This window comes from Dunckerocampus dactyliophorus, chromosome 6 (assembly GCF_027744805.1).
Source record: "Dunckerocampus dactyliophorus isolate RoL2022-P2 chromosome 6, RoL_Ddac_1.1, whole genome shotgun sequence".
In the NCBI taxonomy this organism is placed as follows: domain Eukaryota; kingdom Metazoa; phylum Chordata; class Actinopteri; order Syngnathiformes; family Syngnathidae; genus Dunckerocampus; species Dunckerocampus dactyliophorus.
In genome coordinates, this window is record NC_072824.1 from 10,747,295 (window position 1) to 10,762,335 (window position 15,041).

Sequence of the window (15,041 nt, forward strand, 5' to 3'; positions counted from 1 at the left end):
TTCAGAATGCATTTCTTTCCAGTGTTCTCACATTAGTAACTGAAAACCTCAATGAAAAGCAGGCTTGCAGGCGCCTCAGGGGAACCATAAAATTTAAACAAAAACATTTTCAAAATCACGGGTGAAACTTAAATGATCAGGCACCTTCTTTAAGGAGAATTTGGATGCGAGATCAGCTTGATTGCGATGAATCCAATGACTTTTTGGGCTATCCGCCTTATGGGCGCCACACACGGGAGGTGACCGGCAGCTGCAGTTGGTGGGGATCATCGCCGGCACGTGGCGGGCCGTGGGAGCGGGAGGCTGCGGGTGGTTGTACTGGTACGGTGACGTATTCACATCCAGAGTGAATTGTCAACACTGGCCGCCTTTCCTCCTCTGAACTACTTTGATATCCCCAAATTCCTTCCACATCTGACAGCCAGTCTAAACTGTGGGGCACTCTCACAATTCACTCTGGATGTGGGTGCGTAGTTCACCGGTGAGGCTGGTCGCAGTCGCTTGTCGCCTCCCGTGTGCGTGGTTGGCTGCGCATTGGCGATGGGTTTCGCTGGTGGCGGCTGTTTGTCAGCTCCCGCTCACACGGGTGCTACATTAGCCATCGCCCGGCAGATGATCTTAACGTCTTAAAACCCGCTTTTATTCTCTGGCTTTTAACTCGGCGTGAGTCGTATGGTCCTCTGTGTCTTTTATTCTTTTTTTAGTTTTAATGGTTTTATTTATTTATTTAAAAATGTAATTGTATTTATTTATTTATTACCTACTTCTTGGATTTATTGCTTTTGTTTTTACTTCTTGCTTTAAAATATTTTACTGTTGTATGTTTCTTTTCTTTTATTTGATCTGTTAGTTTTTACTGTAGTCATTTTTACTTTGACTTATTATTTATGGTTTTACTAGTCTGTGCAGCACTTTGGAAACAGTGTTTATAAAATGTGCTATATAAATAAAGTGGATTGGATTGGATTGGATGATCACATTGCAAGCCTCGATAACTCACCACACCCTGCCAAGCGCCCGCCGCAACGCACCACTCCGGCGAGACATTTTCCCTGGCATGTTTTACAGGGTGCAAAACTTACAGTCATGAATAAAATGATTAGACCACTCCTGTTTCATCAGTTTCTTGTTCATTTTAATGCCTGATACAACTAAAAGGTACCTTTGTTTGGACAAATTTAACAATGACAACAACAATAGCTCATAAGTGTTACATTTTTTGGCAGTACAATGCTATAGCTATTCATGTAAGAACTTAAGTGATTTTGGTTATTATCAAGAAAACCATGGAAGTTGCTAGATATCAGCTCTTAAATGAAACTCTTATGAGTTATATCTGTTATCATCATGATATTTGTCCAAACAAATGTACCTTTAGTTGTACCTTCCATTACAATGGATCAATAAACTGATGGTCTAATATTTTTTTGCATGACTGTATATCACGCTCACAACAGGTAAGTCCCACACGGCAGCCATGCTTGTTTTGGCTTTGTGAAGAGAAAGTGGGCGGGAGACGGTCGCTAAAGGCTGGATGCTGCAATGGGGGCGGATGTGATCGGCGTGGGAGACTCGTACAATTCGCTCTGGATGTGAACATGTCGCTCAAGGGTGTTGGCTGTTCACAGACGCTCGTCACCTCCCGTGTGCATGGTTTGCTATGCATTGGGGATGAGTTGCGCCAATCGCAGTCGTTTGTTGCCTCCCGTGTGTGGCGCCCATAACACTTGCGTTTATGTGTGTGACAGTCAAAGGCTAAGCTAATAACCCCAAAAAATCATCAGACGAGCTGACCAATCTTTCTCAGCAGTGAAAGACCCTGGGTTTGCAGAGTGCTTTCTCACTCACCTGGAAGTTCCAACGTACTCTCACATGTCTTCCTCTGGAGGTTTTACCAGTGAAATATGTTCTCTTCAAAAAGTAAGTCAAATATGGTTTTGTCTAAATTAAGGTGGTAATTTTATGGTTCCTTTTTTCATGTCATATAGCCAGTAGCAGGGGTGCAGCGTGGAATTCTGGGTCCCATGAAAAAAAAAATAAAAAATCACGCCCCCAGTTTATTAATTAATGACTAATTTTATTAGTAATTACCTATTTTTGGGGTTCCCTGGCCGTCAAGGGGCTTTGGAATTGTCCTGACTTCTCCCTTTTTTATGGCACGCTTGGCCAATAGCACTCATTACAAATAAAGAACAAGCGTGAGAACAAGCTGCTCTATGCCGTGTTTGGATAAAAAGGACAAAATCATGCTTGTTTTGGGTGCAGGATGAGGATTAAAAAGCAGATTTATCTTGGAAGGACCTTAAATTAATCTGGACCAAAGAATGCAAACTCACTGGGGGCGTTGTGAGTTCAGCACAGCAAATTCTCTTGGCCGGAAGGACATCTCTGTCACCATAATTGAGTGAGGAGATGGCCCTCGGCCGCAAACAAATCAACAAACTAAGCTTTTGCTCGCAGCTTTTGACCACAAGCAGCAGCGTGCGACATATTTCCCATACGAAAGTACAGTACGGGAATTACAAATGAAGACGGATCAGAGCAACAAATAATGGAGAGGAGTAAAATAACACACAAACATGCAGAGCCGTGAAGCCTTAAGACTTTTTCCACCACAGGGAGTCATTTAACCAATTATGCTAAGATAAGAGAAGCTAACGGTCTAAGAAAACACACCCTTTATGCTCATTTCCTGACGTGAAAAAAGGCTTAAATTAAATCCCAAAGCAGCAGCACCGTGCAACCCACCAGCGAGGCGGCTTGTTAGCTTTGCATGTTAGCGTATTAGCACTAGCATTGCTACATAACATTAATGTCAAGAAAAATGTTGTTCAAACCATAACAGAGCATCTGAATCCTTTTAATATTCCTTTAAGCAGATGTCACTTGAAGGCATAAATTCCGACATTATTGGATACCTTTGCGGCACTCGCATCACATTTTTCTCCAATGCCCAATGCCACCAAGGGCTGTTAGCCACTAGTTGGCCATTCAAAGCGCAGAGTGGGCGTGACTCGCACAAATAGATCACAAACAATTCTGCCTAGCAACAAAAGGCCTGACCGTTACATTGATCTACATTGCTACATGTGCTAGCTAACTAACATTATTATTATTATTTTTTAATCAAGCTATTAGTATGCTTTTATTGTAACTTTTTAACATATTTTTTAATGCGGTGGAACCTTGGTTAGCGTCCAACACAAACTGTGTTGTTAATGTCATTTTATTCAAAAAATGTCCTGTTAGCATCCTTAGCTTACTAACAAAATGGCACTTCCTTGTTTTTTTCTGGACAGCGTACTTCCCGTGGTGGCTACTGCCTCATCAATGTATTGTAATAGCGGCTTTAAATGGTTTTACACTCGTATAACCCAATGTAGAAGACATAAGAGTAAATAAGCCATTTAAGTCGTAAATAGAACTGTTGTTCGTTTGTGTCACATTAAATGTGTTCCTTAGCGGACCTTAGTGGCGGGCGGACGGATGTGTGGAGGACAGGAAGTGACGTCAGAGGTTCAGATCTGAGTTTTAGCTTGTCGTGGGTTATGGCCCTAACAGTAGCCCGTGTTAATATTATGATCATTATATTATTATTATTGTGCCTGTTGTGAGATAATGTAAACATTTTCGATGGTGTCTGGCCCTGATCTCACTGACACCTAGTGGCTAATGTAGAATACAGTACTACATTAACGATTAGAATGCTTCTTCTGCTTTGTTTGTATTTTGGTTAATTTTGTCATTTTTATGCTTGAAATGCTTAATTTAAGTCAAGAATAAATCTAATTTGCTTAAATATGTATTTTATTTTTACTAATAATAGGTCCAAGTCAACCACGATACCGTAATAGAGTGAGGGCGTGATGTTCGAAACACGATGTAGCGAGTACTGTAAATGATGAATGAAAGGTATAAATGAACATTTAAGGTTACTTTTACATTCACTGACTGTTCCCATAGACACGAGGTGACAGTAAGATCAACACCTTCCTCTTCAACACCATCTTTATTTTGTCATGAGTTATTTCTGAATTGAACTGAAGAAATAACTCATTGCAAAACAAGAAGGTGGCGTTGAAGAGGAAGGTGCATGTTTTTGGGAACAGTCACGTCAAGAATCACGTCTTCAGTGAAGGTAAAAGTAAACTTAAATGTTAATTTATCATTTTTATTCATTATTGACATGTATTTATATGCATTTCCGATTGTTTCCTTCATGTAAAACTACAAAAACGTGTTTCGTGCTGACATTTTTGGAACAGATTAATTGGATTTTCATAATTTCTTATGGGAAAAATTTATTCGTTTAGCATCCTCTTCAAGGTAAATTTGTTTGTACCAGTAAATGTGTCGTAAAAAGAGATGTTGTGGTTTATAACACTGGAGCAGCAAGACAAATTTGACACATTTAAAACACTGCCTTGTAGCTACAGTGCTAATGCTAAAGCCACCCCACCGCTACCTCACCAGCCCCACCCTGCACGCCCGTTCCTTCCAACAATGGCAGCAGCAGCAGCAGCAGCACTCACGCTGGCAGTGTCCCCAAGACTGGCGTGTCCATCCCCAGCAGCAGTCCACCCTGTTGCCGTATCGACACAGCCCGTTGGACGATGCCATCTGCCTCACCGACCTGCAAACGAGACCGCATGGTGAGCTCACAGCCAATGAAGTTGTTAATGTGTTCTTTCTCATTATGCAGCTGCTTGGTGTGCATGTTTTTAAGCGTAAACTGGCTTCTATATGATTGATGACACACTTTTCCAGTGAAATAAACGTATCGGCTTTTAGACGAGGAAGGAAAGTCAGTTTAAGTGTAAATTAGCTTCAGCCACCAATGATGATGCCATGTGGAGAGACAAAAAAAATAGCTGGATGGTTTTTTTGGGGGAGGGTTGTTGTCCCGCATTCCAAGAGGGAGAAACTTCTAGACAAAAGCTTCTTGGCAGACTCACTTGTGGATTACCTTTTCCTTACCTCATCACTGACTTATTTCAAGAGAACATGCGGAAAAATGTCCATTTAAGGAAAAATGTTGCTCATAGTAAATAAAAGCAAGGAAATAGATGTTTTGTTCCAATTCACTCATAGGTAACAATGCAAAGTGGATTCATCAAACTGTCGGCATTTCAAAACTGCACAGACAATGTTTTAAGTCACATTGTAACAACCGTACAAAAGGAAAAACAAGTTCACCACTCTATTATAAGAAAAAACTATACTAAAACAATATCTATGACTCTATAGAAAGTGGCAGGGGAGAGAGGAAAAATGTGATAATAACCATAGCACGGGCAGTTTTCCTGGCTGCTCGGTACAACATGAGAGTTAACATTGCTAATAAAAGAAGAGAAAATGTGTTAATGTTAGTGTTAATGCAAAGAGACTCGCCTAACAGGAATGCACAGTAATAACAGTGTTACAACACCGCGGTTAACTTTTTTTACACTTGAGTGTTTGAATTAATGAAGGTTGTTTTGTGACGCCGTCACAGAGGGGTACCATTAAAGGCCGTGAAGAGAAGTGTGATGATACCTGTGGAACAGGAAGTTAACACAAACATGCGTCTGTCCTGGCTGCCCAGTGCAACATGGCTAAAGCGACAACAAGTCCACAACAACAACAACAACAACAACAAGCAGAAGCAAGAAGGAGAAAAACAAAATGTACGCCACAACGTCAGCTGTGAGAGGTTAACTTCTTTTTAAACTTGTATGACAGTTAAGAATGTTAAAATGTTACTTCAAACATGGCCTGTACAGTTAATAAAGGTTTGGTTGTGGTGCCGCCACACATGGGTACCATAAAGTCCATGGTTTTATTACAGGTCACGGTGATGGCCGCAAAAAAAATTGCTAACAGTAATTGTCAATCTGTTTGCTATTATAGTTAATAGTTTCATTAGCCCTGTTACCACTAATAAGTATGACTGTTTCGATACAGTATTATTACTGTGGCTGTTGATAGTATTTTGTTATTTCTGTTATGGTCTTTATGGCCGTGATAGACATTTACTGATGTTGTTTGTTTCTGTTGCTTTGTTATTGCTGTTGCAATTGCTGTTGTTGCTGGTGTTGGTGTTGATGTCTCTGTCTGTATTGCCCCCCCCCCCTTGTCCCCGCACTCCTCCCTCTGCAAAAAGTTAACTGCTGCATTAAAACTGCAAAGGGCTTGCGGTCACTAATGTGATGCTGGGACGTGAGTCTCCTCACGTTAAAAATAAACAACCACGCAGATAGATGTTCTTTTTTTATTTTTATTTTTCTTACTTCAGTTGGACAGAGACACGTATACCACGTTTCGACTTGGCAATTCTGGCTCTATGGTTATCATCACATTTGACCTTCTTTGCCGCCACAAAAAACAGACGAATTGTACAACACGCAGGAGCGATGTAATTTAGAGGTTAGGCTGTACCGTATGATGATAAACAGTGCAGCTTGTCAGTGGCAGACAGTAATCCACCAGCCAGTCGTCTTTATATAGCTCCTGAAGACAAAAGCTGCTTTGTTGCAGCTAAGTGCGACTGTCACTCACCACGTTTGACATCATCGCCTCCCCTAAGCGTCTAAATGGTAATGCTCGCCCCCACTGCCAATCACCTGGCAGTGGGAACCAAAACCTGAAGGATGCTAAGTGAAAGAGATGAGGTGGAGGCTATGATGTTTAGATGGGATGACATTGCATTGCTTGCTAAGGTGATACTTTGACTTGTCAACTTATACATATGCTATAAAACATGCTATGTTTTATATATACACACATACTGTATATACACTAAGCCCCCTACTAACGAACATCCGACGTGCGAACACTCGTAGATACGAACACAAGCTGACTGGTCTATTTTTTTTTTTCATGATTTTTTTCGAAAATTGCCATATTTTGTCATTTAAATTTTTTCGAAATACAAAGGCGCTATTTTTGTATTGCGCGCCATTCCACTGCTACGAATGGTGGCTAGCAGCATCCCTCTCGTGCGATCTTTCTCAGTTCGTCTGCACTTGTCGCTGATAACATCTCGGAGCACGCCGTTTGTACCCCATTTGATACTTTACAGAAACGTTTGTTATCCGTTCTCATGGCTGATAAATCGAGTGCAAGTGCTAGTAGTAGTGGCAGGAAACGTCAAGCAATTTCTCTGGAAACACAGGTGGCCATCATCAGGAAGTTGGACGCTAGTGAGAAAATGGCTAATGTAGCGCGTGCTTATGGAGTGAATCGCTCAACCATAGGAACAATTTACAAAGGCAAGGTTCAAATTATGGAACATGTGAAGACTTCTGTACCAATGGCATCCACTATCATTACAAAGAGGAGTCTAACGACGAAGATTTGTCCTTTCTTCAATAATTCCTCCTCCTGCTGCACCACTACCAATGACGTATGCTCGACCACTCCTCTTCAAAGGTAAATAACATTTATCCTTACGTATTATTATATCATTTTTATTATTGTTTTTCCATTAATTATCCTTGTTTAATATTACTACTGCATCCAAACTCATATTTACATACATACGCATATACTGTATATGTATACACGTACATGTAGTACCTATATCATTGGTAATATTACCTTTTCCCCGACTTAAGAACGATTTGACTTAAGAACGGTCATCTGGAACCAATTGTGTTAGTTGGGGACTTAGTGTATAGTCCAAAAAATAATCATAAAAAAGGACTGAAACAGTAGAACGTGACCAATGAGTATTAGGAAAAACATGTAAAGATGTCTTTTGACCCCAGTTAAGGCCCTGTCACACCTTGACGATTTAGTCAGCGCATGCCAGACGTGATCATTTTGATGGCATACGTTGAACTGTGGACGTTTTTTTCTATTTTGGGGCGTATACATAGCGTATTCATAACGAGTTTGACGTATACATGACGTAATAGTAACTTATATAGAACGTTTCTATAACTTATAGACAACTTATACCAACGAATGCGTACCATGTTGCCGACGTTTACAACTTATGCCCAACGCCAGTCTAACTTATGCATCACGTGCCGTAGCCTATAAAAAGGCTGCTCCTTGATGACTCAAATCATAACCTCACTAGACATCGCAGTGTCAACATCACCATCATGTCGAAGAAAATTTCGAAGACCGCTGCCAAGAAGTATCAGGGCAGTGACGGAGGGATCCATCACCACCCACAGCCTCCCCCTCCCACTCTCATTCTGATGGCGATGACGCAGGTTCTAACGCCTGTCAGGCATCGTCAATGGCATCGGAAGCTGCGTCCCCAGCAGTCTCTATCTCCTCTCAGCTAACCCTTGCCAAGAAGACACAGTTTTGTCTCAAGGTATGTTGACGTATTACGACTTGTACGTAACTTACAAATAACATGTGTGAACGAGCGTCAACGATTGCATAACTTATTGCCCGCGTATGCGGGACGTATGAATCATACGTTGACATACGTCAAAAAGTTTTTGTGCCTGCACAAAATTTTTGGACGACTTGGACGTACTACGATGTATGCCGGTGTGCTTCAGCGTGCTGTTAACTTATACAAAACTTACCCATAACTTATTCGACGTACGCCAGCGTATTGGCCAAATTTTTCATATGTTGGTGTACGCTGGCTAAATCGTTAACGTGTGACAGGGCCTTTACAATTCCAAGTGACTCATTGAAAATAAGTTGGTTTCTTTGTTATACTATACACTTCTTTGAATTTAATTAAAAAAAAATATGCCAAAAAGTGACGTAAAATGCCTTTCACATCACGTGTCTTGACCACATAATTTTTTTTTAAAAGCACAACAAGAAGACAAAAGTCCCACTATGTTTTGAACAACACAACACATTCTTGTCCTTTTTGAAGTGAAGACATTTAGTGGTAGTCTCATCAAGGTTCCTGCACTTGTTTTGCTTTTCCTTTGGATTTTTGAGTAATCTTTTTTGTCGTTCCACCCGGGTAGCAATGTTAAGGAAAAGTGTGATGACAATCGCAGAACAGGGAACTAAACTCATTCCGTTATAGGCAAGTGGTACACGCATGTGTCCTGACGGCTCAGTACACCATGGCTAAAATTACAACTGAATGTCAACCAAAAAGAAAGCTGTGTTTCGTATGAATGTGATGAGACTAGGGATGTCCGATATCATAAAAATAAAATATCGGATCATATCCGTATGGGTTTTTTAGCGGATATTGATATCGGCGCGAAAGTGAGACCTCATCCATCTGCGTCGTGCCCCAGAGAGCAACAAAGCGTGCAAGCTTAGTCTGTCCACAGTCTGGAATTATTTCTTACTTTTGCCTTTGTATTGTAAATATTATATTTGCACTGACTGTAAAGTGCTATTTATGCAAGGTGTCTTCCTTTAATACAGCTAATCTAATATCACACCTCAGGAAGAACCATTGAGTCACACACAAATAAAAATTTCACTGATTGTATTAGTCCAGAGCCGCACGGTGGCCTAGTGGTTAGCATGTTGGCCACACAGTCAGGAGATCAGGAGGATCTGGATTCTAACCTCTGTTGGGCATCTCTGTGTGGAGTTTGCATGTTCTCCCATGCGAGTGTGGGTTTTCTCCGGGTACTCCGCTTTCTTCCCACATTCCAAAAACATGCATGTTAGGTTCATTGGTGACTCTAAATTGTCCATAGGTATGAATGTGAGTGTGAATGGTTGTTTGTCTATATGTACCCTGCCATTGGCTGGCGACCAGTCCAGGGTGTACCCCGCCTCTCGCCCAATGTCAGCTGGGATAGGCTCCAGTATACCCGCAACCCTAGTGAGGATAAGTGGCATAGAAAACGGATGGATGGATGTATTAGTCCAGAGTTTCATACTTTGCACTTTGTTCTTACAGTATATGGATGTTTGTGCCACACAGAAATGTGCAGCATTGTTTCTGTTGATGTTAATAGAAGAACTTAATAAAAGTTGTACTTCATATTGTATTTGTCTTATTTTGCACACACAGTGTTTACTTGTGAAATGCTTCCAGTTGCATTACTGTAAAAAAAGAAGCATAATGTGTTAGTTAGCATTAGTTTGAGCGAAGAGCTGCTGCCAGTATTGGTATCGGCAATGAACTGCTGGACAACATCTCTAGATGGGACTCACCTCCCAGGCACACGCAGTCATCGTTTATAATATTTAATATACCTTCTTTTAATATATTTATTTAATATAACTTAGCATTAAGTCGACCTGCCTTTAGCAACACAGTACTACGCCACAGTCAAAGGACGAGTAGCTTATGTAGCTTTATTATAAACTTCTCTTTGCACAAATGCTGAAATGTGAGTTAAATCACTCCCTGTACAGTGAATAAAAGGTTTATGATAGCCACACTTGGACACTGGAATTCATTTTTTACTTGATTTCCTTAGTTGTTGTCAACCCTTGTTTTTGTGTGTTTGACTTTATGTTCACAAAGTGTCTGTGCCCAAACTTTTTTGGGTGGCCTCACGTTGCCTCTTAAGCAACACATCCAGGTGATATGGTGCTGTTTACAGAGTCATTCTCTACCCTTGAAAGCCCAAATGTCCCATTTTCTGCTGCCAATGTCACCTGGCGGGAGTCGTGGGCTTATTACTGCAGAGTAGTGGTACGCGTCACTCTGTTGCTTTTTGGCAAAGATGCAAGGTGGTGGTGGTGGTGGGGTGGTGTGGGGTGGGGGCGACAAGACAGGAAATCAACTGTCACTGCTTCCTGGGGTGGAATAAAAAGTGGCAGCATTTCGCAGGGCATGCGCCTGTGTGCGAGAACAAAATGATGTGGGCCGTGAAGGACCCTTCAGGGCCACAAGGATAAGCCTGTTAGGAGCGCTTTTCAAAAAGGCAATAAGCGAGGGGGGACCAGGTAATAAATGGGCCACCCCCCACCCCCCCACATCACACTCGGGGGATGTTCTCTCAATGAATTCATATCAGACCTGAGTGAGCTTCGAGCCATAAAAAAAGAGGCAAATTACGAGCGTGCTGACAGGCCTCTCCATCAGCTTGGGTATTAATAATGTACAATACGGCGGCATCAACGTACATAAATGATCATTAAATGCGCCTTTGCTGGGAATCAGTCGATGATGGGCATCGTGTTATTAGATAGGCGGTTGCCATGGCGATTATGGATGAAGCTCCGTAAATAATAAAATGAGGGGAAATTAATTATACTGCAGTGTGTTCTACTTCATTTTCATGGATAGTAAGAGTAATAGTTGTGTACTAATTATGCTGCTTTTTGTTTACTCTATCTGAAAGAGGTTTTTTATTTTTTGTATTGCTTTTATTCCTGTAGTAGCTACATGAAGCATGATGCAGTGCACACAATCAAAACTGAGCATTCTAATTTTTGTCAAGGCAGAATTTTTTTGCCACACAAGACTGTGTTGGGTACACTTCCATTCTTTAAACTGCTCTTGACAAATAGTCTCAGCACATAAATAATTCATCCACCCTGGTTAAATTGCTCGGAAAGGAACAGGTAGCCATGTTCATAATGCGTGCAGGGTGGTAAAAAAAATACCAAAAAAACCCAAGTAAATAACATCATCCATCACTGGAGCTATATGTATGTAAGCAGATGGAGATCTCGGTCCTATGCATTCTTTAGCATGTAGCGCCTCTCCACACCTGCGTGAACATGCTTCATGTTGGAACATGAAGCAGTCGGCAGTGCAGCGCCACACACTCGCTGTTGTTGTTTTTGTTGTTTCCCCACTAGGACATGTTAGATTTATGTGATGAAAATAGGTCACACTTTTAATCTAATAAAATGTATGCTTTGTTATTAGACTCTACGTGTGCTTTCATCTTTTATTATGCACACAAAATGGTTGTTCAACTTTATGGGCTGAAAAAAGAATCTTACTGCCTGTACAAGCCAGACGTTTCCGTTATGCCGTTCTGTAAGAAAGCAATAGCGGGACAAAGTCGACAAAACAATTTTCCACCTTTAAAAGATTTCAGGGGCATAAAAGAGGCCGGACACCGCCTTACACTTGTCGTAAAAGCAACCATTTTTCTGCATTTTTTTCAGCGTGGCTGTTCTGTATAAACAGCACTGGTATAATGACGAAGTATGGCTAATGTTCCACTTTTGCAGAGCTGTAACAGAGGTTGGACAACATCTGGTCCCTTCTTTTTTAATACAGTCAAACCTTGGTTTTCCTATGATTCGGTTTTCGCCAAAATTTTGCCTCGGTTTTTGTACAACATTGCACGGAACAAACTAGTCCGTTTGCCCTGTACTGTAAACTCGAGTGCCCATACAAAGCACTCTCCACGTTGCTGACTGACTGTGCATTGTTTTAATTGAGAGCAGTTGCTAAATAACCCGCCATGGGGCCAAAGAAAGTTGTGCGTGCCAGCACTTTGATAAAGAAGTTGAGAAACACTATTTAATTCCATCTAGCCAGGACGTATGGGAAGTCCGCACCAATAAGTTCCATCCATTCGTCATTGACAATTATTTTGCATTGTTTCGCTTATCCTCACTAGGGTCGCGGAGGTATGCTGGAGCCTATCCCAGCTGACTTTGGCCGAAAGGCGGGGTACACTCTGGACTGGTCGCCAGCCAATGGCAGGGCACATATAGACAAACAACCATTCACACTCACATTCATACCTATGGACAATTTAGAGTCGCCAATGAACCTAACATGCATGTTTTTGGATGTGGGAAGAAACCGGAGTACCCGGAGAAAACCCATGCACCCACGGGGAGAACATGCAAACGCCGCACAGAGATTTTATGTGCACTTTGCTGATATACACACTTGCCGTGTTTCGCGTTTGTTTATCTTGCTTTCTGTGTCGCTAAATAAATGAAGGTACTGTTGCTGCACACCTACCATGTTTATTTGTGAGTGTTTTAGCCTTTTTATTTGAGGTGAAAAAAGTGGCAATTGAGATCTGTTTATTTGTCGGGATCGTCGTTGGCTCTACTATTAAAAAAAACACACATTCGACTATTAGTCGACTATGGACAAAAGCTAATGGATCAGATTCGACTATGAAAATCCTTAGTCGAAGACAGCCCTGGAAAGCACACGGTGCAGCAACGCTGACACAATTTGATGGGTTCTGTGTAATAGGCACATGCAGATAAATGGCGGATCTACTGTTATTGCTCTTATGTGGTTATTTATGCAGGATCTCTGTGTGAAAGAAGACCAGAAGCAAATATGTTCAAATTTTGTGTTTACGATTATAACATTGGCAAAATGGTATGTATGTACTTTACGTATTTTTGTCTTAAACTGTGATGTGCGAGCATCTCCACTCGGTAGAGCAGGGGTGTCCTAACTTGTCACGCCAAGGACCGCATACAGAAAAATTAAAAGGATGCGAGGGGCCACTTTGATACTTAGCTTAGCTTTGTGTTATAGGTAACAAAGCAAATTAGTGTAATATCTAATAATATATCTTATTAATAATGAATACATTTTATTTGTAGAATATGCCGAGGGCCAATTAAGAAAATGAGCTGTGGGTCAAAACTGCCTCACAGGCTGCACTTTGGACACCCTGACATAGAGCAATAACACTCTTTGCTTTCTGGACAGTCAAACCACTTTCAAAATGACTGGTACAGACAGACAATTACAACGACAATGATATACGCATACATTGTATTTGATCAAAATACAGACGATGCCAGGTTGGATACATTGTGGTCGTTTGCTTTCATGCAAATCTAGTTGCACATTGACACAAACAGACATCTTGCTCTTCACATAAGTAAATCACATAAAATTAATGTTTTCATGAGTAAAAACTTTTTGACATGGACTTGTGACGTCAACACAAGATAAACGTAGCATCATTTCATCAACTTATGGCTTTTTTTTTTTATTTAAAGGAAACTAATTTACTCACTTCCTCACTACACAATGCAGAGCATGTCCAGTGGAATACATTGTGCTTGTGGTACAGGAATATATTTGCAGATAAATGCAAACATTTGCACTCTTGAATGCACACTGTTTGAATAACTGTTTATGTCAACATGGGCCGAAAATGGCTGTCATTAAACAATTTAGGAGATGTTTTTGATGTAAATGTTCAAGAAAATGTGTGGTGTTGGGATTTAGACTACAATAACAAATTAATTGATCACTTGGACCTTTTCTAAGCATTTGTGGGCTTCAAATTTTGACGTCATGGGACAAATGGAAAACTGTACATACTCATAAAACACGATCAAAGTAAGTCAGTATGATCAGCTTGATGGCTCCGCCAATTCTAATTGCATGCTAAAGTGAAAACTACCAACTTACAAACATGTCAATGTTTTTAGTGTGTGTTGCATTTTTAAAAGGATATAAAACACACAACTTTTATTATTTTATTTTTTTCAGCTATACACATATTACAGTAAAATGCATTAGATGTCAGGTTGTACTCTACCATCAAGCATGCACGAGCAACTTCAAGGACCTACAAAATGATGCGTTCAGGACCCGCAACACGTTTGCAGACAATTCGTGCACAACTCATAACACAAAAGAAGCCAAACAAAAGACGAAAATATGAAACATGTGCGCGTACCTGCCGTCAAACTCCGCTCCCGGTGCGAACCACAAGCCGGAGAACAAGATGAACTTTATCCAGGAGTCCATGACGGCTACTAGTCCACAGGAATGGGAAACCCAGACAGCGTCCTCCTGCTGGTGCACAAAAAAAAAAAGAGTCTTATGTCCAAAAGGCGATGGTGGAGTGGTGAAGTGTTGTGTAGTGTACGGCGAGGGAAAGAGAGCACAGCTCCCTCTCTCGCCCTCCTCTTCCTCACAAGTTCACTCCGCCGCCACTCAGTCACACCTTATAAAGCGGGAGCGCGCCTGTGCCTTTAAACGTGACGTCACTCTGCGCGAGCACGACGAGCAGGCTAAAATGAAGTAGGGCGTAGACCACCCAGGTAGAAGGTGAAGACAATAAAACGGCATGTAATTGATGAGGAGTTGGAAGATGATGCCAGAGATTAGTCGGCTCCAGAATGACTGCAAACAAAAACACATACATTTCACATAGCAACACACTGTGCAATTGTTTCATCATACTTCAGCATAC

General features: G+C 41.2%; 1 protein-coding gene across 3 annotated transcripts in view; it reads right to left on the minus strand.

Moving 5' to 3' along the window:
* Positions 1 to 14,798, minus strand: part of npnta (nephronectin a) — a 61,485-nt gene extending 46,687 nt beyond the window's left edge. For all 3 annotated transcript variants that reach the window (XM_054778719.1, XM_054778718.1, XM_054778717.1), the window contains exons 1-2: positions 14,523 to 14,798; positions 4,533 to 4,633 (exon numbers count right to left, since the gene is read on the minus strand). In XM_054778719.1, coding sequence (XP_054634694.1) covers positions 4,533 to 4,633; positions 14,523 to 14,593 — 172 coding nt within the window. In that variant the 5' untranslated portion in view covers positions 14,594 to 14,798. The remainder of the gene's footprint in view (positions 1 to 4,532; positions 4,634 to 14,522) is intronic.
* Positions 14,799 to 15,041: the final 243 nt, after the last annotated feature.